Genomic DNA, 26,996 nt, shown 5'->3' with positions numbered 1-26,996 from the left:
ACTTATTTTTCTATGAAGGTTTGAACTTTGAGTGTTTAAACAAAAGAGAAAAGTACGAAAATGTTCATGCCTGTCTGAGAAAACTGTCTAAAGTGTGGTGAGGGGTTTTACAGCCTTAAAACATCTATAACAAAAGCAGTGTGTTTATTTACAGTGCAGTAAATAAGTTGGCTACTTCGTGGATTTCACCTATTGCAGGTTATTTTTAGAACGTAACTCCCACGATAAACGACGGACCACTGTACTCCATCCTCTCATTTAAGTCATTATTTCATAAAGTTAGAAAACATAATAACAAGCGTTATAATTAACATGTAAGAAACCAACACAACACCAATTATTGAGTGATGTAATCTGAAGTCTGCATTTATTTTAAATACACTTATTTCAGATATTGCCCCATAAACACTGTATTCAATGTTACACTAACACCAGCAGGGGGCTCCCTGTGACACAAGATCCATTGACATTGAAAAGGAAGGATATTGGCTCCTCTGAAGGATGCTGTCAGCTTATCCGGTATGAAACTCTTTTTTAGGGGAAAGGGCTGGATTGGTTTGAATAACTGCATATAACTGCTCAACAAAGAAAACACAGAACAATGAACAGTACATGCTGCAGAGACCTTGATTACTGATGAACACATTTTGGATTTCCCTCCCCTTCCCTATCACTGCAGGCAAAGTAGGATTATTGACTTACAGTTGCAAACCTCTGCCAGTGAGTCAAGTTGGAGTTTCATTCCTCAGTGTCAAAAAGAAAAATGTGCAGATAATTAATAAAAATAGGAGATATAATGAGCATCCAGCTGTGCCACATGCTGAACAAACTTTGCATATTAAACACAACTAACACCAAATCAAGTTTTCTTGTATCACATATATTCATGATATATATTCATATAGTCAAAACTACCCTATTAAGAGTCTGTGAATGTTCTCAGTCATCCAGGTCATCGTAGTCAAAGGAATTTGCAAAGAAAAGCGTCTGGACTTCTTTGAGTTGCTTGAAGACGTTTCACCTCAATGTTCACATATTGGACAGAGAGGACAGATGGTTTGAAAGAGGAGTGAAAGAAGCCATCTATGTCCACTGTGAGCGACCATCTTTGAACAGAGGCGGTGGTTTACGACACCAACTGTCTGCCATCTATAATCCAGTTTTGAGTTCCCTCCCCAGACGACTTAACGCCCACTCACATCCTGGGCCATCTGACCTCAGGAATTCACATGACAAGGTGGGGCCAGGTTTCACAATGAGCTCACCCAAAACCTTGGCTGATTAGGTCCCACACCCGCTTTCACACCTTGGCGCATGTGATTAGAGGATCACCAGGGGTCCTTTGTCCCTCCTTGGGGATACTCCCACTGGGTTTAAATCTGGGACTCTCGGCCATTTGACCTTAGAACTGAAGAAGCTTCTCGGATGAGAGGTGAAACGTCTTCAAGCAACTCAAAGAAGTCCAGACGCTTTTCTTTGCAAATTCCTTTGACTACCCTATTAAGACTTAAGACTTTGCATCCATCACGTCCTCTGAAGTGTTTGACTTGGGGTTACTGTGCTCACGGAGACCTCAGTTGCTGAAAACATGCAAAATACATGTGGTTATTTAGTTTTTCATACACATTGTAGTGTAAAGGTCTGTCTCTATTTTGGTGGAATTTCAGTTAATAAAGTCTGCAACAAGATCAGCTGTGGTCAAGCTATTTTAATTACTGCATGCACGAGAGCTAACACACATCAAACATCACAGTTTTACACTCATGAGAGCTCTGAAACAGAAGTGGTGCTCCCACTCCTTTATGCATTCCAAGGAAGAGGGAGGAGGTCACATACTGATCAAACCACACATCATGAGGCTCGCTATGACCTAATGGAGCAATGGATAGGCTGTTTTTCCCCTTGGCGTTATCAGCACTTGCAAAGGGAGCTTTCTTCTCCAACTATTGAGGCTGAAATAAGTTCTTCTAGTTTTAGAAACTTCCACTGAACAGTCTATTACAGTGTCACAACTAAGCATATGCATAAGAACTTAAACACTTTAAATGAGATGAATAAAACATTTCTTTTACACTATATTCTAAGGAGCTTGGAAAGAAAAAGCGTCTGGACTTCTTTAGGTTGCTTGAAGACGTTTCACCTCTCATCCGAGAAGCTTCAAATGGTGGTCAGATGGCCCAGGGTGTGAGTGGGCCATCTGACCTCAGGAAATCACATGATAGGGTGGGGCTAGGTTTCACAATGAGCTCACCCGAAACCCTGGCTGACAGTGACCCACACCCATTTTCACACCTTGGCTCGTGTGATTAGGGTAGAGGATCATCAGTGGGTCCTTTTGTCCCTCTTTTCGGGGACACTCCCACGGGGTTTAAATCTGGGACTCTCCACCATTTGACCCTAGAACTGAAGAAGCTTCTCAGATGAGAGGTGAAACATCTTCAAGCAACCTAAAGAAGTCCAGACGCTTTTTCTTTCCAAGCTCCTTAGACTATGATGACCTGGATGACTGAGAACCTTCACAGACATATTACACTATATATGACTTTACCTTAAACCCAGGAAGATTATAAGTTGTTTGTAGAACTTATAAACAACAAATAACTAAAACACTCATCAGTAGCAGCACTGAGGGTGCAACGTGAACCACACAGAGTGCTGAATCTGAAAAACAGAAACCAAAGCAGAACACAATAAAAGTGCACACTTCCTCAAAAAATGGACATAACAAACTTTCATGGACATAACAGCAGAACATGCGGGCTTAAATAATAGTTTTTTGACCGGTTTTGTTTTTACTAATATTTGTTTTTGTTTGCTTGTTTTTTGTTGCATTTCAACTTAACTGTTGGTCACTGATGCAGACACCCACAACTGTTTTGACATATTGGCCAAATGTTTATTCTAACTCATATTGTGGAAATATACTTGTTCTAACAACACTTATAACAACACATATACTGTATCTGTAACAGCTTTACCTGGGATTTGTGTTCTCTGAGTTTCTGCTGTGGTACCAAGACTTACATTGCTTGTGCAGTGCAGACAGACTGTGAGACAAAGTGACATTTGTTACTCTTACCAATCATATATAGAAGAAAGAGTTATAGCACAAACCTGTGACTAAGTTTGAGGAACAATTAAATATCTTGCTCAGTTCAGTTTTAGCTGGTGATGGTCTTTCACGGTCTTTCTTGCAATAACCCAACCAGAGTATTTGCAGAAGATGATATTACAGATATTCTTAGTAAACTCTCTGCAGTATTATTATCAGTTGGGCAAGTATATGTACAACACACAGTTCCAGCCTGGGCACATTGCTGTTTTCTTTGAGCTGCTAGATTTAGTTGCTCTAGATACTTCAGTAGTAGTTATTTTATGGGATTTTGGTTCAGGAGAAGTGTGTGTGCATGTGTATGCTTGAGTCTTCACTTGCCCCTCCAGCCAAGGTTGTTTTGCTTGCTCCTGGTGCCTCTATCTGTGGCCATTTTGTTACAGTTGCTATGTTAACGCAAATAGCATGGAGCTTAATCTGTTGACAAGATAGAGGTCTATATTTGGAATATCTGCAAATAAGGAGCAAGTACCCTTGACTTATGTGCAATTTGCAGGCAGCAAGTCAGGAATTTTGCAGGAAACTGTGAAACAATTACACTGTAAGACCTTCCACTAAGGCACAAGTACGCTGTACTTACATGCAATTAACAGGCAAAAAGTAAAGTTTTTGCAGGAAACAATTACAATGTAACATCCACAATTAAGACGCGAAAGTACAGGGTGCGTACTTGCCACAACAACTTATGGCCATTTATGGGTTTGTTTAGTCAAAGTTTTATTACAAATACAAACATTGACTGTATGGTGTAGGTTAGAGTATAACTACTTAGAGGGAAAAATGGTTTTGTGGTCTCAGACCACCTGTGGTAAATGAGGATCTCAGTAGTTCTATTTTTGTGCAGCTGGTTTTTGTGCTTAGGATGAACATCATGCTAACACTTATAGTGAAACTAAAAATTCACTCTTCAGACAAGTGAACTGACATAAAACAAAGACATTGCTTAAAATCTATAGACTGTATTATCGTAAGCAAAAGTCTCCAGCATACCTGACAGCTCAATCTTGGTGTAGTTTCCAACTCTCCACTGTGAGTCTGACCCACACCAGTATGTCCCACCATCAGCTGCTTCCAGTTTTGTGATCCTCACGATAAAAGAGCTGGAAGCAGCATCATCTTGCAGTGTGAACCTGCTTTGACTCGTCACCATGTCTGAGCAATTGTTGCGGTGGTCTCCCTTACAGAGGAACTTCCTGTTATCCCGATGTTGTGAAGGATAAGGGCACTGCAAAGTTAGTGGATGTCCTGCAGTACCATTTATTTTAGTTGATTTGACACAGCACCACTCTGTCAGATTAAATGAGCAAAGGTATTTTAGAATCACCAGATATTCAGCTTGTTGGAGCTTATTGGGGAAAAAGCATTGATATATTCAGGCTGATGTAATTAAGTATAACTATGACCTCTCACCTTCAACTTTAAGCTCAACAGCAGAGAAAACATCCAGGTCAGAGTTTCTTTGGACACCGCAGAGGTATGATCCTGAATCGTTTTGAGTCAAGCTGTTAATGGTCACTGTGAATGTTCCTAACACTTTGTCATCATCAAGTCTGAATCGTCCATTTCGTTTGGTGTCAGAGGTGATTAGTGCCTGCTGCAGACATGTGGAGGGCCGATTTCCTCTGCAGATGTACTTCAGGCTGTTCTGGTACTGAGACTCATACTGACAACTGAGGGACTCAGAGTATCCCTCATAACTTTGAACTTTGGTCACAGTGTCACAGCAGCTGTCTGTCAAGAAGGTAAAACAACACCAGAAGTATTACAGCCCCAAAATGGTTATATATAAAGCACAAGAGTTTCATATTCAACTCATTGTTTTAAAGTGTTTCACTTGCTTCACATACAAGCTTATATGAGGGTTTAAATATATTTACTGTTTCCATTTATTATTTTATCTCCTCATTAGTCACCGATTTAATGTCTATTGCTTGTTTCACATACATTTATAAAGTTGTGACTTTTTTTCCATCATGCAGTGCTTATATGAGGATTTACTGTTTGCATTTATTATTTTATCTACTTGAGTGTGTTTTATGTCTTATTGTTACTGGTCTGTACATGTTTATCCATCGGGCTTAAGCATTGAGATGTCAGCATAGGATCTTAAGATTGATTGTACTAAACTGAACCAATGAGTATTGAGTTAAACTACAGTTTAACAGTATGTTGATTCTACAGCAGAAATAGCTGGTAATGGCAGTATGTTTAACTTTCTTTATATAATTTTTAATCACTTTAAATGTACAAATCAACTTGTCCATGTCTTTATTTACCTGATACTAATTTCAGCTCGACTTCAGTGTAGATATCTTTCCCAGATCTGCTCACTCCACACCAGTATTTCCCAGCATCCACAGATTGAAGATCAGAGATGGTCGTTGTGAAGATTCGTGCCGTTTTGTCATCTTGGATCCTGTATTTGTTTTTCGAGGAGTTTGATGTTGTAATAAGAACATCGTCACTACCACAGTCGTTCTTACACAGGTACTTTTCATAAGATTCATAACCCTCATTATAAGAGCAGGAAACGTTAACCTCTCTCCCCACATATCCAGTCACATGGATCACCCCTACTGCACTGGTCACACATCTCAGAACAACTGTAAAGACAATGTGAAAATGTTATGTTTTATTTGAAGCAACGTTAGAGCTGTAAAAATCTAAGTTGTCATAACTGGTCTTGCATACTGCTCCTTAACAGTAAAACATAAATCTACATCTGCCTTTGAACTTTATATGTTTAATTATTTATTCGTTTAAAATACTTACTGCAGAGGATGAAAAGCAGGTTTTGGAGGCTCCACATCTTTGCTTTGGCCGATTGAAATGTAAGATTTGACAATATTATGCAGACACGGTGGTCTTGTAGAGCAATGAGAAGGGACGTGCAGAGCTGAACTATCAGTAGAGAGGGGATGGCGCTTTCTTCCATGGCCCTTCCTCTAAATGTATTTTAGTAATTTGTAAAATAGGTGACATAGGCCATCTAGTGGTGAAAGAAGTATTCAGAAGTTAGAAGTGCAAAGAACAGCACTGCCAATAAAAGAGTTAGGAGATTTAGGAAATTGTACTCATTGTGGTGGCGCCATTGAGGAATAACCAGGGACGGTAACTAAGATGTTGACAACCCCACCTGGGGGAGGGAGTTACACCCCAGGAAAGATTTCTCTGGCCAAAGTAAGTGTTACACTGGCTACCAAAGCCCACAGACTCGTTATTAACGGCAGAGGTGAGACAGATGAATTTTACAAATCAAAGTTTATTAAGAACTACTAAAAACATAGAATTATAAAATCAAAAAGGCACCTAAGGTAGTAGGGTTGAGACGGCAAAATAGTTAAAACACTTTAATAACAACCGATGATTAAAACGACCAGACTCCCTACCACGATGCTACCCTAAAAACAATCACAGTATGATAAAAGAATAACTAAACAAAATAGTGGAGACCGGCCACTTGAGGAGGCAACCTACACTCAAAAAAATGAAATTGGGTGGTTGTTACATGCACAAGATCCAAACTTGTAATTTGAACAAAATAATTCCATGTTTCTATGGTGAATGTAATTAAATCATGTAGGATCTGCATGAAATTCAGCAAGTTAATTTGTTCTTGTTGAGATGACATCATACAATCCAGTAAGAGTGGTTAGTTGCCTGGATCCAGCCACTCTTACTGGATTGTATGATGTCATCTCAACAAGAACAAATTAAGTTGCTGAATTTCATGCAGATGCTACATGATTTAATTACGTTCACCATAGAAACATGGAATTATTTTGTTCAAATTACAAGTTTGGATCTTGTGCATGTAACAACCACCCAATTTCATTTTTTGAGTCGACTCACGAAATTCACAAGATCACATTAGATGGCAAACCACAGGAAAATCACTGGGGTTACAAGAGGCAGACAACCACACCACGTGTATGCTGTTACTATTTCTTATGGTTTAACTTGTCAAGGACAACAACATAAAGCATTATCAAGCATAGCTTTCCTCCTTTTGGTAAGTCTGTATTGACAGATTAATGCCATGGTGGTTTGTGCTGTTACCTCAGAGCAAAAAGATCCTGGGTTCAAATCCCCAATCTGGCAAAGTTTGCAGTGGGTTCTCTCTGCGTACTCTGGTTTCCTCCACATTTATTTTAGTTGATTTGACACAGCACCAGTCTGTCAGATTGAAAGAGAAATGTTATTTCAGAATAATCAAATATTTAAGTTTTTTAGACCCTTCTTGGCGCTGGTGTAAAGAGCTATTACTATGATTTTTTACCTTCAACTTCCAGCTCAATAGCAGAGAAAACATCCAGCTCAGAGTTTCTGTGGACACCACAGAGGTATGATCCTGAATCATTACGAGTCAAATTGCTAATGGTCACTGTGAATGTTCCTAACACTTTGTCATCATCAAGTCTGAATCGCCCATTTTGTTTGGTGTCAGAGGTGATTAGTAGGGGTGCAACGGATCACGGTTTATCCGAAATCCGAACCGATCCCACTCCACGGTTCGGTACGCACGTGATCCGAAGATTCGAAAAAGAAAAAAAAGTATGTGTATGGTGCGCGTCGTCAGTCTGTCAAGCGGTAGCGTTAGCGGTCCAAGTAGCGGAGCAGAGGAGTTTGCGGCATTTAAGCAGCCCTTTGCTGCCCAGTCCAACCGGGCTAAAGCTAAAAGCTAATGGGGTGTTTAGCTGCAGACGGGAGGCCGTCGTCTGTTGTGCAAAACAAGGTTTAAACTGTGATGAACGTGCTTGAGCCACGCTATGATATCTCGTTGCGCGTCCACTTCAGTGACAAGATCCTTCCAAGCATGTATGAGCAGGAGAAGTTTAAAGTTATGGCTGAACTGTCCCAGGCATCTTCTGTTGCTCCAACTACAAATGGGTGGAGCTCCAGGGCAACGGAAAGCCACGTGACCGTGACCGCCCGTTATATCACAGCGGAGAGGTAGATACAAAGCCCTGCACTGCCCTATAGATTACATTAGATTAGATGAAACTTTATTTATTTCTCGGGTGGGTTCCTCCGGGAAATTCAGTTTCCAGTAGCACAGCACCCACAGAAGTTGCAGAATGTGAGCAGAAATATACAATGTTTACACATATATAAATACAGAGTATACAAAAGGGATAAATAGAATAAATAGGAATAAGGATACAAGGGAACGGCACATTTCAAGTATTGTGAGTCTATTGCACCGTTGGATATTAACAAAAACTATTGCACAGTGAAAAGGCACTACAGCTTACTTGTTCCCCCTCCTCTGTCCCGTTTTCCCTCCAGCGAGGAGTTAAACAGTTTGATGGCATGTGGGACAAAGGACTTTTTAAGTCTGCTGGTCCTTGACTTTGGGAGAAGCAACCTGTCACTGAACAGACTCCTCTGGTTGTTTATGGCCATGTGCAGATGATGCAGAGGCTGCCCAGCATGGTCCATAATGTCCATATTGCACCTTAATTTGTTTTTATATAGGTGCGTGGAATGAGTCTTCAGTTGAATGTTTTTAATAGGCAAAAATACTTAAATAAGTAAACGGCGTAGTAGAATTTTTGTCTTTTTTTTTCTATTTTGCTGATCCGAAAATTGATCCGATCCGTGACTTTAAAACCGTGATCCGATCCGAACCGTGAGATTTTTGATCCGTTGCACCCCTAGTGATTAGTGCCTGCTGCAGACATGTGGAGGGCCGATTTCCTCTGCAGATGTACTTCAGGTTGTTCTGGTACTGAGACTCATACCGACAACTGACAGACTCAGAGTATCCCTCATAACTTTGAACTTTGGTCACAGTGTCACAGCAGCTGTCTGTCAAGGTAAACAACACCAAAAAATATGTTACAGCCACAAAAGTATTACATATAAGACTTAAGTGGGGTTTTTTTTTTCAAGTTAAAGTGCAGTTTAACGGAATGTCAATTTTGCAGCAAAAATTCCAGATTCCAGTCATCTACTCATGTACCACTGTTTAAAGAAATGCAAACTTCTATTAACCTGAAACTGAGGTCCTTCCCTTTAACTTTATCTGTTATGATATTTTCTTATTAGCAATCTACATTTGACTTTTGCAATGCCTTTTTTTCTTTTCTTTCTTTCTTTCTTTTTTTTTTTTTACCTCGTACTGATTTCAGCTTGACTTCAGTGTAGATGTCTGTTCCAGTTTTCGTCACTCCACACCAGTATTTTCCAGCATCCGTATATTGAAGATCAAAGATAGTTGTTGTGAAGATTCGTGCACTGGTGTCATCATAAATTGAGTATTTTGTTTTGCTTGCTTGTGATGTTGTAATGAGAACATCACTGTTGCCACAGTCGTTCTTACATAGGTACTTCTCATGAGATACATAACTCTGATCATAAGAGCAGGAGACATTAACCTCTCTCCCCACATATCCAGTTACATGGATCATCCCCACTGCACTGGTCGCACATCTCAGAGAAACTAAGAAGACAAAATATAATGTGAAAAGATCACGTTTTACTTTGTCAGGTCAGCTTTCTTACTAGCAAATTTAGTGCTGTATAAAGAAATTAGAATACACGTCATCACATACTGTTCCTTAATACTAAAACATACATTTATGTTTTAGTATACAGCTGACTTTAATCTTTATCTGTTTACTCATTTAAATTACTTACTGCAGAAGATGAACAGCAGACTTTGAATGCTCCACATCTTTGCTCATCGAAATAGAAACGTAACAGGAAATATTTTCAGTACTGAAAAGCTTGTGCAGACACTAGGGTCATTTCATGTCATAGCAATATGAGGGGAGGGGTGGAGCTAGAGTATCAGCACATTAACATTCTTAGATAGCAGTTCATATAACGGTATTTTAATAGTTTGTAAAATAGCTGACATATGACATCTAGTGGTTTAAGAAGTGCTTGCATCAAAAGAGTTAAGTAATAGTATTTAACTATATTTAGTAGGGATGGGGAAAATTTTATACAGTACAATATTGTGATATTTTCTGCGGTGATATTATATTGATACAGGGACACCAAATACTGACATATTTAAAAAAAAATAAAAAATTCTCTTGGAATAACGAAAACAAGAGGGCTCATCTCATGCACCTCCTGAAATAATGTTTGGCGAGCAAATTTATATTGATTATATTGATTATATCAACTAACCAAAAAGGCATCCAACACACTTGTCTTGCCAAACTTACCTCCTAATTCAAAGCAAGCTATTGCTCTGTCACACTAAAGTAAAAATAGGCCCAGAATCTCCTTTCACCTGAAGGACAAAAAAAACAAAACAACAAAAAATGTGTCTGGCTTGTGACTGTACTAAATTTTTTCCTATTCTCCAACTCAGGGGTGCCCAATCCTAGTCCTCGAGAGCTACTGTCCTGCAGCTTTTAGATGCATCCCTACTCCAACACAGCTGAATCAAATGGTTTGATGACCTCTTCAGCATGCCATCAAGTTTGGCAAAGGCCTGATAACAAGACATTCATTTGATTCAGGTGTGTTGGAACAAGGATGAATCTAAAAGCTGCAGGACGGTAGCACTCGAGGACTAGGATTGGGCACCCCTGCTCCAACTGATTGCAAGTTGTAGTGATGAAATGGTTGCCCAGAATTTAAGATAATATGAGATAAGATTTTTACGTTTTTAAGAGTGTTGCACACTCATGGCCACTTTATATTACAAGATGATTGGACAGATCTTCTGACAGAGACACACAACTAAAGATTTTCACTCTCTAAAAAAATGCAACAAATACTATAAATTCAGACAGATTGCCAACGTGTTTCCAGCAGTGAAAATTGGTCTTTGTCAGTGTGCACAATTTGAGGAGGCTTGACTAAATTGGCTGCCAGCTGGTTGTATTCTGGTCATCGTCCTACAGAACAGGGAGGCTGCTCAGCATATCAGAAAATGTTAAAAATTGGAATAATATATCATGAGTGAAGTATTGTGATCAAGGCTGGACTGGGACAAAAAACCGGCCCGGGCATTTTGACTAGAGACCGGCCCACCAGGATAGAGATTGAAAATGTGACGTCATTCAGGGGGTAAAACCGCAAAGGATTCTGGGAACTTGTGGCAAGAGGTACTAGCGCACGCAGGCTTTCAATTGAACTCAGTTACACAGCGATAAAAAGAAACCCAAAAAATGGCAAGAAGCTGTTGTATTATTAACTGCAATAGCTGGTCGCATGACAGCCACGGGAAGCCGACGGGTAAAGAGATCGTTTTTTTTTATCGGATGTCGTTGAAGAGAAATTTTTTAAGCCATGTTTCCGAAGTAAGAGCCGACGGATGGTCTGGATATACCAAATATAACGTCTCAGAACACTCCAGCTCACATGTTAGTCTGCTCCAAGCATTCCCACAAAGGTCAGTGTTTTGTAGTAGTTAATACGTCATTTTTCTTAACATAATTGGTGATATAGGTTATAAGCAAGTCTGGGCTGAACAGAAATTGTCGCGCTATGCTTCTTTATTTATTGTGCATAAATAGTGAATTGTCCTGACACAATATTGCGTTTCGCTTCTGTTATTACCACGGTACATTGACAAAAACATATACTTTTATTCACAGGATAAAACAGTTGTTTTGTATCACTAATTGTCCAGTGCGATTACAACATACAATATTATTGTCACTGCTACATTTCTGTAATGCGTACCAGAAATTATTTCCACTACTAATTAATTACCGTTGAGCTCAAAGGTTATATTAATAAACGGTTAACGATTGTGTATTTATGAAGACGATTTGTGAGACTGGTAAACTTACCTTTGTTTGTACAATGGTCTTTCGTTCTACACTGTGCATTTCAAGGTCCTGTACCCATCCGTCAGTAAACTGTACCGGGCTTGTTGCAGTGACCTGAAGTTACTAAAACTTCATGAGTGTATGCACTCACCCAAGAACCGTATAATTATAAATCTGAGCGTGGTGAAAGTTGGGCAGCACGCTAACGTCTTTTGTCCACTCTGTGTGCTCATAAGGGTCTGACCCTTTCACTCCTTTGATTTTTTCCTCGTATCTTTTCTTTGCCTTTTCGTCGAGTCTGTCTTTGTACGGACCGGCATTGTTCTCCTTAGTTTTGTACATTCCTTTTTGTGCGGCAAAGAAAACCAAGAAGGTATTGGAACCGGAGAATGAACGTTTTATGGTGCTGCAAATGCTTGCATTTGATGCAGTACTTGGATTGTTTTGCCACGAGTTCCCGGCATGCAATGCGCGAAAGTCACGTGATCTGTCAATCGCTATAGGAAAAACCATAAAGCCTTTGCATGAAAACAACTGCTTTGATGTACACTGCCTTGTTGGTATATATGTATCAATCAAATAAACTTAAACCTACACCATCCTCCCTATTCTGGATTTTAAACAGTACATAGCGGAAACAAAAAGACTGCTTGGTCGAGTTAACCTCCTGAACTATCTACAACACATGGTAGAAACCTTAAATTAAGACCAAGAACACTAGAGGTGAGACATGATCATTAATTAATATTAAAATTAATAAATGACAGATTTAGTGATATTTTCATAAACACCTCCTTTCCTTTTTTGTTCTCCATTTTCTTTAGTTCGTCTATAAGATTGCTAAACAAGGGGAGGGTGCATCCGGCCTCCTCGGCTGTAATTGGTCCAGCCCAGAGTCGATCATGACCAATTGGCCAATCCAACACCTTTCATTATATATACCCTTCCTAAACAAACAAACAAACAAACAAAAGAATCCATCGGCCCATAAAAACAAAAAATCGCCAGCGGCCCACCGAGCAAATGCCCGGTATGCCCGATGGCTAGTCCAGCTATGATTGTGATAATATCATATTGTGGGGTGACACACTTTTTCACTCTTTCATCCACCTCTCCAGCTTATGAGTTATCTGTTTTAAGGTGCACATTTGAGAGTTATACCAGGGAGTCAAGTACTTCTGATTTGAGGCTCTTTTTCACAGCAACTACAGTATCTAGAGTGTAGAACAGGGGTCGGCAACCTGCGGCTCCGGAGCCGCATGCGGCTCTTTAGTCCTTATAGTGCGGCTCCGCGTGGTTTGAGAAAATAAATTAGAAGTATTTAGCTGAAGTGTATTTTATTTATGTTAGTTCTTTTTTTTAACTTGTACTTCTAAATTGGAAGATTATTGTGATAGGCCCTAAACAAATATAAAATAAAATTCTATTCTATTATTTTTTCATCCTCAAAATAAGCGTCACACTCATGAAGCCGGTGTACCCGCAGAAACGCAAGCATTTATCGAGACTTTCAACCCCAGATAGGCCAATTACGGATCTTCGGATCCACATTATGTCAGCAGCTGTTCTCCACCGTGAACTATGTTAAAAACAAACACCGCTCACGCCTCACAGATGACAGCTTACAGCAGGGCCGTGCAGAGACGTTTATAGGGGCGGGTGCTCAAAGCTAAAAAGGGGCACATTGAACCAGGCTGAATAACAACAACACACATTCATCAAGAATCTAATATGGGATCGCATCATACTATATCACTGTTGTGAGGCAAAGCAAACGTAGCCTATGTTTTACCTGATGGGTACAATGTTGCTGTTGAGGGGTTGCTGCTGCTCCTACTGCTGATAGTGCTGGAGGGCAGGGCTGTGTTGATCTGAGACTGTAGACATTAAAAAGTCCATAGGAGAGATGGTAGCTGATTAAACAAGTGTCATGAGATAATAATAAAATGCAAAGATTGGTGACAGAGCTTGGAACCATAAGGCAACAAAAAACTGAGAAATAAACTAGACCCTGCCTGTGAATCACTCTTTGCCTCTCTCCCTCCTTCCATCCCCTCATTTCATCTATCACTCTCCACTTGCTGTCCATCTGAGAACAAGGCACAACTTGCTATTGCAAACTATTATTTAATTATCCACACTTAACAACTCCTGCACTTAATCTATAATAAAATGATGACAGAAAAATGTTATAGAAGCAAAACATTTCAGTTGTGCTTATTATTATTTTTATACTGGAATACCTCTCCAACAACTGGTACATGTGTTAATGTTACCTGTGCTCTTTGTAATCCAGCTGCTGAGGGATCCACTGCCTTTAGTAGCCTCACACAGCTCCTACTGTTTCCTCCTCATGTCCTTACCAGCCATGTCTGGACAATGTTATATTATGAGTAATAATTCAAAATCCATATACATAAAACACACACATGCATGCACACACAATGACATTTTAGACCTTCTTCAGAATACTGTATATACTGTGGGCACATGTTTCCATCATGGTGCTGATCCAGAATCCTTCCCTTATTATTTATTACTAGAGCTACAATAATAAAGCAATGAGGGAAAAAAAATAATAAATTTATAATAATGTATTTATGATGATTCCATTTGTTTCACTATCCACTCTGTGCAGGCAGAAAGCTTATTACATTTTTAAACTGTAGAGATACAATAATTTTGCTGCTGTAAAATCTGCATTTTGTCTTATTTAAAATATAAATCTAATATAATCTGTTTCTTAATGTATGTTCTTTAAAATACAGTGTGTTTTTTTTAAATATTATAATTATAATAATCCATTATTATGTGGACATGCATATTAGATCGTTTTAAGTGAAATATAAGCCCTCCAGAAAGGCAGGAAAAGCCCTGTAACTTACTTTAAAACTAAATATGTTCCCTAAAACGGTGGACAGAGCTACAGACCCATGACAGCCTTACCCAGTGAGCCAGCAGCTATGACCAGCACTACTTGTGCAGTTAATAAAAGGACAGGTAAAGTTTGTCGCGCTGTTGCACACACAGCACGCTCGTTTGTTTCAGTTCGTCAGTTGCCACAAGACAGCTTACCAACGTGTACGTAATAAGCTAATACTCCTGTGTGCTGTAGACTACAGTGTGCGCTGTACACCTACTTACTGGTTTTGTCGCATCAGTCTGTGTCTCTGAGTTAATTTGTGTTTCTCCTACAGCTCCGTCCGGACCGCAAAAATGCGCGTGCACTTTGTGAGCTCGTTCCCGGCTCGTAACCAGCGCGTTCTGCCGTCAAGGGCGATCATTGGTTAATGGTGATCATGTGACTGATGCAAGCCAGATCCTTTTATTTAGCAAAAATGTGATTAATAGTTAAATATTATTGTTGAGGGGCACAGACAGGACTTCACACGCACACACACATTTAAAAAAAATAATTAAAATTTTTTAAAAAATTGCCTCAACAAAAGGGCACTTTGGGCACCCATCAGGAAAGGGGCGGGTGCTCAAGCCCCTTCCGCCCCCCCCTCTGCACGTGCCTGGCTTACAGTCCTGCGTAAAGATGAAAGTGACTTCGTACAGCCCCAATTTGCGGACTCTGTGCCCAGAGGTTCGGGAGCAGAAGTCTCATTGTAAACATATCACGGCAGACCCAACGATGTTTGCATGAACATGCTTTTCAGCATCTCTTTATTGACCACTTTTCACACACGGTTGCTGTACGCATACAGCCGGCTGTAGATTTTCAGCTCACAGCCCGACACATACCAACACAACAGCATAGATAGCGCAGACGTTAAGGCGGCGAGGCGTGATTGCGGGTGCCGCTCAGGTGCGTCCGCCTCCCCTGCAGCGGCGCTGCAAACCACGCCCGCCGCGCGCATTAACCAGGTAAAATACATATTTAGGCAGAATTTTGCAAATATCTATTTTTCATTTTTCAGCAGCATAGAGCTTTTTTTCCAATTATTTTTAAAAAGTCAGGTCAAGGCTCCAAAAGCCCAAAGGCGATATAAGGGTGGCGGCTCACGACAGTTTTTGTTTGCTACATGGATCATTTTAGTTCAGCTGGGTGTCTTTGCTTTTTATATATTTTTTAAGAGTTCAAAATGTGTTAATTACATAAATAAAATGTAATTTTCTCTGTAGCACTTCATGGATTTTATAAGCAACACACTTTAGTTGTTCACACAAAGGTAAAAACAATATATACAGTGTTATCGTCATTTTAGATGTCAAAAAGTATTTATGGCTCCCAGTGTTTTCTTTTGTGTGGAAACTGGGTCCAAATGGCTCTTTGGGTGTTAAAGGTTGCAGACCCCTGGTGTAGAAGTAAAAATCTTCCACACTACTCGTCTTGCAGAAGACAAAGGGGAGAACAACTTTTCTCTTTTCAATAAAACATTTAACAACTCGTCATCCGTTGTCCCCCACTCTTTCTGGATGTTACATCTTCTGACATGACATCTGCCCTCACACCCATCCAACATTCAATTACTGACATTTAATCACCTGATGTCCAGAAAAATTGTGCAAAAATTTGTATGAAAAAAGTTGAGTGTTTATTGGTATCTACCATCATGCAAAATTTGAATATGATATGTTAAAAAACAAGACATACGGACAAACAAGCAGACATAAAAACAAAAAAGGATTACATATTCACACCCTTTGGTGAACAAAAAAATAACAGTCAATTCTATTCAAATGTTGCAGCACTGAGGAAAATCTGCAATCGTTTTTGTCATTATACGTTTTTTTCATTGACTTTCTATTAAAGTAACATGCTGACAGTTAAGAATTAGTGTAAACACTGTGCTAGGTAATTTTATATATTTTAAGGTCTATGTTTTCAACTAAAGTCATTTTTCAAATTTAATGGAGATATCTATAATGTTTGTCTATATTTATTTATCAAAAAGAGGAACATCCTTTGTCTTTTATTCACATCTTTTTTTTTAAAGTCCATCAATGTTCATCCCAGAAAATTACTAATACACCTAAACTTTCTTTGGTATACTCCATCCTCCGTCATTTAAGTCATCATTTCATAAAGTTAGTAAATTTAATAACAAGCTTTACAATTAACATATAAGAAACCAACACAATACCAATTATTGGGTGATGCAATCTGAAGTCAACATTTATTTCAAATATTGCACTATAAACACTGTATTCAGTGTTACACTAACACCAGGAGGGAGCTCACTGTGACACAATATCCAGTAAAAAGGAAGGAAGTTGTTTTAGAGGAAAGGTCTGGATGGGTTTGAATAACTGCATATAACTGCTCAACAAAGACAACAGAGACCAATGAACAGTACATGCTGCAGAGACCTTGATTACTGATGGACACATTTTGGATTTCCCTCCCCTTCCCTATCACTGCAGGCAAAGTAGGATTATTGATTTACAGTTGCAAACCTCTGCCAGTGAGTCAAGTTGGAGTTTCATTCCTCAGTGTCAAAAAGAAAAATGTGCAGATAATTAATAAAAATAGGAGATATAATGAGCATCCAGCTGTGCCACATGCTGAACAAACTTTGCATATTAAACACAACTAACAGCAAGTTTTCTTGCATCCCATATATTCATAATTAAATGTGTTGTAGGCACACGACCCTATTAAGACTTAGGACTTTAGTTTTCTTACTCCACTTCTTGCTGTACCCATCACCTACTCTGAGGTGTTTGACTTGGGGTTACTTTGTTCACGGTGACCTCAGTTGCTGAAAACATAAAAAAATACATGTGGTTATTTTTTCTTACACATTGTAGTGTAAAGGTCTGTGAGTATATATGATTAAATAATAAATAACTAACACTCATCAGTAGCAGCACAGGGGGTATTGTGTAAACCACACAAAGTCCTGAATCTGAAAAATAGAAACCAAAACAGAAAGAAGTGGACACTTCCTCAAAAAAATGAACATAACAAACTTTCAAGGACATAACAGCAAAACATGTTTTGACATACTGGCTTAAATTTACTTTTACTTAAAGTAACCATGAAGCCATTACTATAACCAAAGCCAAACATTTATTCTAACTCCTATTGTGGAAATATACTTGTTCTCACAACACTTTTGTTACTTAGGGGATTTTTGCAGGAAAGTAGGGCCAAGACAGCAGGGTCTTTCTCACAAATACCCAACCAGAGTATTTGCAGAAGATGATATTACAGATATTCTTAGTCAACTCTCTGCAGTATTATTGTGAACTGGGCAAGCACAGCACACAGTTCCAGCCTGGGCACATTGCTGTTTTCTTAGAGCAACTAGATCTAGCAGCCAAGATGGTCTAAATGTGGAGGACATGTTGTTTTTTGCCATTGCTCTAGTAGAAACGGTAACACCTCATAACACGACCCCTGAATAAGGCTCAAGTACCCTGTACTTATGTGCATTTTGCGGGCAACAAGTCAGGTTTTTGCAGGAAACAGTGAAACATTTATGATGTAAGACCAGCCATTAAGACGGAAGTACCCTATACTTGGATGCAGTTTGCAGGCAACAAGGTGCAAGACTAAGGTGTATTAGAGAACATAGGCTAGCATACATACATCTGACCACCACCATGCCAGAGTATATTTAGATGTTGTTTGTGCAGACCAGAGCGAAGACCAGCACAGAGATGGGGAACTGAAACCAGGGTGAAGGTTGGATTGACCACAGATGTGAAGAAGTGAAATCAGGGTGAAGGTTGGATTGAGTGGAGAGATGGGGACACATAACCAGGGTAAAAGTCATTATAAAGAAATAGGAGAGGCAAGTTCCTAATCCAGATGTGACCTTGTCTGACCAGTGGAAAGAAGAGTGAGAAGAGGTTGTGACCAGCCCGTCCATGAACGAGGGAACGCCAAGTCTAAACCAAGGCCTCTCTCCAACAGTTTTGATGAATTAGATTGAAGCACAATTCAATCTATAATCCTGTGTAATGATAAGTTAGGCTCATTCTCTTTTAGGAAGCTGGGTGCAGCTAACTGCTTACAAACTATGGTTTTTTGACTGAGGGAAAACTGCTTGAGGCAAATAAATACTTAAAGATTGAATTCAGACAACGTCCCCCTTTTATCTCAGAAGAAAAGAATCCTCAACAAGAGACGCAAATTGTACTTTAAATAATTTAAGTATCGTAGCTAAATAAGTACTGCTTGAGTAATTTTCTGCATAATGGACATTTAACTATTCAACTGACTTTATATATTACCTATACAATTAATACAGTGATAATAACTTTTCTCCATTTCTTATTGAAAATTATACATTGATAGGTACAATCAAACTTTGGAGAGCATAGGCATCATCTGAGCATATAAAATGGAGACAAGCTGAGTTATTTTCATTAAACTTGAATTAAAAAAGAACATGAAACAATACATTACCATACAAAACAATGCTTACACTCAGAACCACCATAGAATTCAATTTGAAAAATGTCTTTTAGTTTGCAAATGTCCAAAAACTTCCTCAGACTGTCAGCGTACATTCGTCGTGTTGGTTTATACGAGCTTTTAGCTAAGATTCTGAGGTTTCTGTGAATACCACACATGTCGATATTTGCATAAAAGACTTGATGGAGGGTTAAACTACAATTCTTTATTGGTAGATTTCATAACGTCTACCAATAACAAAAAATGCTTTTCACGCTGATAAAATTTGTATTGAAAACAAAACAAGGAAATTACTGCTATGCATTATTTTTTTTTAAAGAATGGTTAGGGGGACAAAAATATATCTAAAATAAAATAAAAATGGTTGTCACATATACACACGTAAAAATAAACACATAACATTTATTTAAATAAAGTAAGCAATATGCTTACAATATATTTTACGACGTTCAGCTGCTACTTGTGATACTAAATGTTTAGAATTCTGCTTCACGGTGCATTACTTAAGGTAAAACAACACAGACGTGTTGAGAGAGGTGTTGTTTTAATAAAATTTTCTTATAAATACAAAATCTGTTAACACATGTAATGTTGATTTTTGTATAATGTATTCAGGTGACCATAGAAAGACTATTAAAACAATTATTATTGCTTCACACATTTCCCAGGGTGTTTTCAGATTTTCAATAAAAACACTTAATGTTTGGTAGCTCCAGTTTCCACATCCTTTATCCAATATATCCACCATCCCTCTTCTGCACTTCTGCACCTTTTTTGCTCTTCTATTCAAGCAATATCAGCCTTGCCTCTCTATCTCTATCCATTAGACTCCTCAGCCTGAATTGTCCCTTTGACCTACTCATTTCCAATACTTTCTATTGTGGTCACTTCGTCTTTTTGTCAGTGCCACGTCTCTAAATCTTACATCACAGCATGCCTCACTATGTTGTGAACCTTAATATTCATTTTAGCTGCTGTTCTTCTGTCACAAATCACACTTGACACATGTGTGCAGTCATTCCAGCCTGCCTATACTGTAACTTCACCTCTCTTTTGGACTTTCTTGCTTTGTATGGTTCACTCCATGTTCTTAAACTGATCTACTATCACTACCCCTACACTTTGCATCTTCACTGTCACACATATCTCCAGCTCCTTCACGCACATGTATTTTTCTCCTCATAGTATACCTACACCTCTCTAGGCTTTCTTCCATCCACCTGGCCCCTACTCTCACTACAGATCACAATGTCTAGCCATAGCTTTCTTTTTAGCCACTGCCTACATTGCATGCCTAACTGCAATGCAGGCAATTGGCGACAGTGTTGGCTGAATTTGGATGCAGGCAATCCTTTCTTAGTGTCCTTTGCTATAAAACAGCTGGATGTTAGGCAAGGCTAAGTCACTCCATAATATGGCCCGTGCCCCTGAAAATACAGGGTACTTAAAATGTAAGATGGGAAAATATTGTTTGTTTTTCTAAAGATTTTCCATCAAATAACCCAGTACTTAAAACTACTTACGCTGGACTTAATTTTACTTACAGTCTAATTATTTTATTGTTTCTCGACAAAACTGACTTCTTACACGAAATTACACGTAATTACAGGCTACTATATGTATACACACAAACATACATATATATATATGTGTATATATATATATATATATACATATATATATATATATATATATATATATATATATATATATATATATATATATATATACGTATATAATGTTTTAACACATGTCTAAACACATGTCTGTACAGCCAGGAAGAAGAAGAAGACCAAGAACAAGCAACCACAATACAGGCCGTGGGTGTTAGTGGAGAGCCAAACCCGTTTTTTAACATCTGCTCATCTACACCTCAGGGTGAATCCGTCCCTGATGATTTTATTAATGTCTTTGAGTACAGTGTATCAGACTTAAATTTAGATCTCTTACCTACCACACCCGCGAGCAATACAATTAGTGAAGATACACGCATAGATTTTGAAGAAGGTTGTATAACAGATTCTCAACTATCAGAGGCTTACGACGCCTGCATGAATGCTGCTGGTGCTCCGCTTTCTGACCAGAGCCCTAGCGATCCAATAGTCGATAAATTACGTGTGATAGAAGCTAAACTTAACAAGCAACAACAAGCAACAGATGAACACTTCCAAGAGATAGCCGAAGCTCTAAGTAAGGTTAGCGAGGTAATAAACAAAACGTGCTGTCTCTTAGATAACATCTGTACCAGAATTTTGAATGTCTGACTTTTAAAGCCCTCGCCATGTACCTTCCTAATGAATTATTCAAACACTGTTAGATGGTTTGACTTTGAGGCATTTAATCAATGGACTGAAGAAATAATAACCAAATGCGATATATTGCACAGAAGACTGAATAGTGTGCGTTTCTGTGAGAACGCTAACCGTGCCACACTATCTGATGCCACGAAGGCTGCTCCTGTTGCTCCTGCTTCTGCACACATTACAGCGCATGTGCACTATTCCTCCTTGAGAGCCCTCAAACACTGAAAATGTGTTATTTGTTAATCCTTCACAGACAATATCCGCTGTAGTCAAACCTGCTGTACAGCACGGGTTTAGTAAACACAGTGAATGTAGGATTAGAGAGATACCTGATTTTAATGCCTGAGAATTGCACGAGCATATTGATTTTAGATACATAAGTGTTAATAATCCAGAACTGGTACAGGGCAGGGTAAGAGATTGCTTAGCCAATGTAATAGACAGGGCTGTGTCTGGGTCTCAGCCGGGCAGTGTTTTGAACGTCGTTTTGAGAAGGCCATCCCTGGCTTCTGATGTACAGGCTGTTTTAAATGCTAAAGATGAGTACAATACAGATCTGTTTCTTGATGAAATAGTTCAAATGATGCAGAGTAATGATGAATCTATCGGGGATGATGAATTAGAGTTTATCGTCAGTCACGTAGAACAGTAGCGGCGGTGCTCGTTTAAGACTGGCCCACATGCCATATGACGAGATACTATTAAAGAAAGGTAAACATTTGTATACAACAAACTATACCCACAACAAGTGTGAATGTGGTCGTGATAGGGTACTGAAACTCTATAACACCCACCTCATAAGGCTCATTCAAAACAATAGGTTTTGCTAGCTTTGTTCTAAAATTAGATATCTTGTTGCCTGGATAAACATGTCCCGAAGCATTCGAGAAGAGGGTCACATAAAAGCTGGTGATGTTGTTCTTTTTATTCACCCCTTCTTCCTCTGTCTCTGCCCAGCGCGGAATGAAAGTATGCAGAGACGGGTCATCTGGGTTAATCACACGCCGATGATGTCTTTTTCTGGAATCCACAAATTAAAGCAGGGGGGCCATCCTAACCATTTCACCCCACTTTTTTTTCACAGTCTGTTTTTATCAATAATCACACGTTGTATCTCGGGCTCATAAAATGTCCCTTTGAATACCTCTCCTGCAAGGTCCGCTAGTCTGTACACTGGTGGCTGTCTTTCTATGCGTTCCTTCACGGTAAAGATCTCATCGGTGTAGGTCTGCTCATACCCTTTTCGAAACACGACTCTCAGTTGTGATATTCGTACAGTGTCACGAAGATTAAATTTAAAACATGTTTTCTTCTGAGGCTTCGTCTTGTACAGTGTGTTAAAGACCAATTTCTCATTGTCGTTATTCACCTCTGCTGGTGCCATTTGGATAGACCTATGATAAGACTTGTTATATGCTTGTGTGAGATCAGGGATGACATCTACATATCTCCGGGAGTTGGCAGATGTTAAGTACTTCCACATTCTACCCTCGAAGCTTCGGTTAAATCTCTCCACAACGCTAGATTTAACCTTGCTAGCTATTGAGAAATACTTCACTTCATAAGCTGTTTAAAGGTTGTATTATAAAACTCTTTGCCTTCATCTGTTTGTAGTTTCATAGGGATCCTTCCCTCAGTAATTATATCCTACAGCTGCCCCTGTCTTGTTTGCGAGACATCTAACCCATGCGTACTTTCAGAATACATCTATACATGTTAGCAGGGATCTCATATTATCATTATCTGCCGAATATTCAGACATATCAACCAGCTCGGCTTGAAATTGTTTGTCGATCTCATTCACCAATACTCTATTTCTGGGAAAGTGTATCCTCACAGTTTTATGGAGAGTGTAAGTGTCATCTCCTTCTAAATAATGTGTCACCCGCGATAGTGGTGGCGTTACACCTGATGCCTCCCCCGCTGCTATACGTAGCTTAATTACACCACCCAGCCCTGCAGAATGGGCTGGATCATGATATATTTTATACAAGGTGTTTTTCATGATCTGTGTGAGGCACAAATGACTAAGATGTTGATGTTAACACGTCTTTTTATTTAATTCACATTCACAATGAATACTGAACAGCATACATTAAATCTTACGCTTCCCTATGAGTAATTCATGACCATGCGGACCAGTCTCAGTTTAACAGTATCAGCATAATCCAGTATGTGGTCGAGCACATCGTCGATGGCTAGTCCTATGTTTAATGATGGTTTAAGGTCATGAAGAACAGACATCACAATGCATGTGGGATCATTCTTAGCCTTCCAGATGTTGTATGACCAGAGGAAGAGTTGGATGGCAGGGATGAGCCGTGGCGTTCATAGTCTCTTCATTATCTTGTCATAGTGGTCTGCGTAGAAAAACTCAACTGCGTGTCCTCTGCAAAAAATGAAAACCACAAGGTCTTAATTAACACACACGCACACACACATGTTAACCTACCATTTATTTATTTAGTGCTCAGACGGTCTTATAATTTTATGTCTGAAAAAAGTGCATATATGTTACTACTTACCCCAATATCACAGGTCACACATCTCACAGTAACTGTAAAGACAATGTGAAAATATTATGTTTTATTTGAAGCGATGTTAGAGCTGTAAAAAGAAATTAGATGACTGGTATAGTCTGTGCTTAGTGTAAAATATGGTATTGCTAATTTTTTTTCTGATCTCACTGCACACAACTAAACAACAAGCCACAGCCTTTGTTTCTACAGTGGGGACCAAAAGAAGGAACTCAATTAATTTCATTTGCATCCAAATATGTTCATCTTACCCACTGAAAGCTCAATCTTGGTGTAGTTTCCAACTCTCCACTGTGGGTCTGACCCACACCAGTATGTCCCAGTATCATGTACATCTAAGTATCTGATCATCACAAAGAAGGAGCTGGAGGCAGCATCATCTTGCAGTGTGAACCTTTGATCCATCAAGATGTCTGTGCATTTGTTGCGGTGGTCTCCCTTACAGAGGAACTTCCTGTTATTTCGGTGTTGTGGAGGATAAGGACACTGCAACGTTAGTGGATGTCCTGCAATACCATTTATGTGTTTTGCTTTGACACAGCACCACTCTGTCAGATCAAAAAAGAAATGTTATTATTTAATCATGAAGTATTCAAATTTCACAAAAACTATTTGACAGCAAACAATGTCTTCTTGGCGCTGGTGTAAAGAGCTATTACTATGAACTCTCACCTTCAACTTCCAGCTCAATAGCAGAGAAAACATCCAGCTCAGAGTTTCTTTGGACACCACAGAGGTATGATCCTGAATCATTTTGAGTCAAACTGTTAATGTTCACTGTGAATGTTCCTAACACTTTGTCTTCATCAAGTCTAAATCGTCCATTTAGTTTGGTGTCAGAGGTGATTAGTGCATCCTGCAAACATGTGGAGGGCCGATTTCCTCTGCAGATGTACTTCAGGCTGTTCTGGTACTGAGACTCATACCGACAACTGACAGACTCCGAATATCCCTCATAACTTTGAACTTTGGTCACAGTGTCACAGCAGCTGTCTGTCAAGAAGGTAAACAACACCAAAAAATATGTTACACCCATAAAATTGCTATATATAAGGAATAAAATTTTCATATTTCAAGTCATTGTTTTAATATTTTTTGCTTTTGTTGAGGTTTACTTCTTCTTGACCTCATCGATCTGTTTGATATCCCAGCTGGAGAAGAAGCGTCAGATGAGGCTGGAGTATTTTTCATCAAAGCTTTATTACCAATGCGCACTGGAGGATCCCCCTACATGCAGCTTTAAGGCAGGGATGACCACGGGAGTTGCTTTTTCACTTCATATGCTTTATTTCAATATCAGATCATTGACAAAAACATACAGCAGCTCCTCTTCAACTCCTAGCCCTTCGCTACGGTGGAAAAGAACGACTCCAATCCCCTTCAAGGAACATACGTCAAAAAAGTTTTGCTGACACACCCTCTTCAGTAGTTTTCCACTAATTCTACTAGCTTCAACCAACTAGTTGAGAACAAAACTCCACTATAGTCCTCTAAACGGGGATTGACAAAGTCATCCTAACAAAACACAGTTATGAATCATTTCCTGTTCTTCTAATCTACAGTCACACCGTATTATCTAAGTAAACCTAAGCACATTCTATTCTAATCATTGTTTTATTCTACTCACAATTGCTTCACATACATTTATAAAGTTGTGACTTTTTCCATCATGCAGTGCTTATATGACGGTTTAAATATATTTACTATTTAGATTTATTATTTTATCTCCTCATGAGTTTTTAAAGTGTTGTTGCTACTAGTCTGTAGATGTTTATCTATCAGGCTAAATCAGTGGGATGAATGCATGGGATCTTAAGAAAGATTCAACTAAACCGAACCAATGACTGCTGAGTTAAACAACAGTTAAACAGTATGTTGATGCTACAGCAGAATTGGCTGGTAATGGCAGAACTTTCTTTTCATGATCTTTAATCACTTTAAATGTACAACTCAACTTGTCCATGTCTTTATTTACCTCGTACTAATTTCAGCTCGACTTCAGTGTAGATATCATTCCCAGTTCTGCTCACTCCACACCAATATTTCCCAGCATCCGTGGATTGAAGATCAGTGATGGTCGTTGTGAAGATTCGTGCTGTTTTGTCATCATGGACCCTGTATTTGTTTTTCAAGGAGTTTGATGTTGTAATAAGAACATCGTCACTACCACAGTCGTTCTTACACAGGTACTTTTCATAAGATTCATAACCCTCATTATAAGAGCAGGAAACGTTAACCTCTCTCCCCACATATCCAGTCACATGGATCACCCCTACTGCACTGGTCACACATCTCAGAACAACTGTAAAGACAATGTGAAAATGTTATGTTTTATTTGAAGCAACGTTAGAGCTGTAAAAAAAAATCAGATGAACGGGACAGCTATCTAAGTTGTCATAACTGGTCCTGCATACTGCTCCTTAACAGTAAAACACATAAATCTACTGTTTAATCTACATCTGCCTTTGAACTTTGTATGTTTAATTATTTATTCATTTAAAATACTTACTGCAGAGGATGAAAAGCAGGTTTTGGAGGCTCCACATCTTTGCTTTGGCTGATTGAAATTTAAGATTTGAAAATGTTAAGCAGACACTGTGGTCTTTTACAGCAATGTGAAGAGACGTGCAGAGCTGAACTATAAGTACAGAGGGGATGGCGCTTTCTTCCATGGCCCTTCCTCTAAATGTATTTTAGTAATTTGTAAAATAGGTGACATAGGCCATCTGGTGGTGAAAGAAGTATTCAGAATCAAGAAGTGTAAAGAACAGCACTGCCAAATAAAAGAGTTAGTACATCTAGGAAATTGTACTTACAGATTTGAAAGTCCAAGCTTTCACTGCAGAAAAAAACTCAGAGGTTTTGTGTTTCATCCTGTTGACATTAAGCATGCTTTAATATAAAAGCATAATTAATCTCCTGATTTTGTTT

The 26,996-nt window shown here is 39.0% G+C and overlaps 2 protein-coding genes and 2 long non-coding RNA genes across 5 annotated transcripts; all 4 read right to left on the bottom strand.

Annotated features, from left to right (window-relative positions):
- Positions 1-340: 340 nt before the first annotated feature.
- LOC120440677 lies at positions 341-1,025 on the bottom strand. Its single transcript, XR_005613441.1, has 2 exons — positions 703-1,025; positions 341-575 (listed from the first exon to the last, which is right to left on the bottom strand). It is a non-coding gene; the product is annotated as an uncharacterized LOC120440677 (long non-coding RNA).
- A 471-nt stretch (positions 1,026-1,496) lies between these two features.
- LOC120440676 (polymeric immunoglobulin receptor-like) lies at positions 1,497-7,694 on the bottom strand. Of its 2 annotated transcripts, XM_039613695.1 has the most exons (9): positions 7,392-7,694; positions 7,172-7,288; positions 5,885-6,101; positions 5,389-5,715; positions 4,523-4,843; positions 4,103-4,399; positions 2,979-3,047; positions 2,549-2,661; positions 1,497-1,580 (listed from the first exon to the last, which is right to left on the bottom strand). In XM_039613695.1, exons 3-8 carry the CDS (start codon positions 6,045-6,047, stop codon positions 2,585-2,587), a joined length of 1,254 nt encoding a protein of 417 aa, XP_039469629.1. In that variant the 5' UTR covers positions 6,048-6,101; positions 7,172-7,288; positions 7,392-7,694; the 3' UTR covers positions 1,497-1,580; positions 2,549-2,584. The 2 variants fall into 2 exon arrangements, with proteins under 2 accessions (XP_039469629.1, XP_039469628.1); XM_039613694.1 differs by lacking the exon at positions 1,497-1,580 and having other exon boundaries at positions 2,480-2,661.
- A 9,405-nt stretch (positions 7,695-17,099) lies between these two features.
- On the bottom strand, positions 17,100-17,708 carry LOC120440452. Its single transcript, XR_005613261.1, has 3 exons — positions 17,656-17,708; positions 17,247-17,561; positions 17,100-17,119 (listed from the first exon to the last, which is right to left on the bottom strand). It is a non-coding gene; the product is annotated as an uncharacterized LOC120440452 (long non-coding RNA).
- A 5,855-nt stretch (positions 17,709-23,563) lies between these two features.
- Positions 23,564-26,726, bottom strand: LOC116335596 (polymeric immunoglobulin receptor-like). Its single transcript, XM_031759331.2, has 6 exons — positions 26,575-26,726; positions 26,041-26,367; positions 24,738-25,058; positions 24,317-24,613; positions 24,054-24,085; positions 23,564-23,917 (listed from the first exon to the last, which is right to left on the bottom strand). Exons 1-6 carry the CDS (start codon positions 26,609-26,611, stop codon positions 23,903-23,905), a joined length of 1,029 nt encoding a protein of 342 aa, XP_031615191.2. The 5' UTR covers positions 26,612-26,726; the 3' UTR covers positions 23,564-23,902.
- Between the last annotated feature and the right edge of the window lie 270 nt (positions 26,727-26,996).

This window comes from Oreochromis aureus, linkage group 6, assembly GCF_013358895.1.
Source record: "Oreochromis aureus strain Israel breed Guangdong linkage group 6, ZZ_aureus, whole genome shotgun sequence".
In the NCBI taxonomy this organism is placed as follows: Eukaryota; Metazoa; Chordata; class Actinopteri; order Cichliformes; family Cichlidae; genus Oreochromis; species Oreochromis aureus.
The sequence above is the reverse complement of the archived record's forward strand: the minus strand, read 5'-3'. Positions and strand labels throughout refer to the sequence as shown.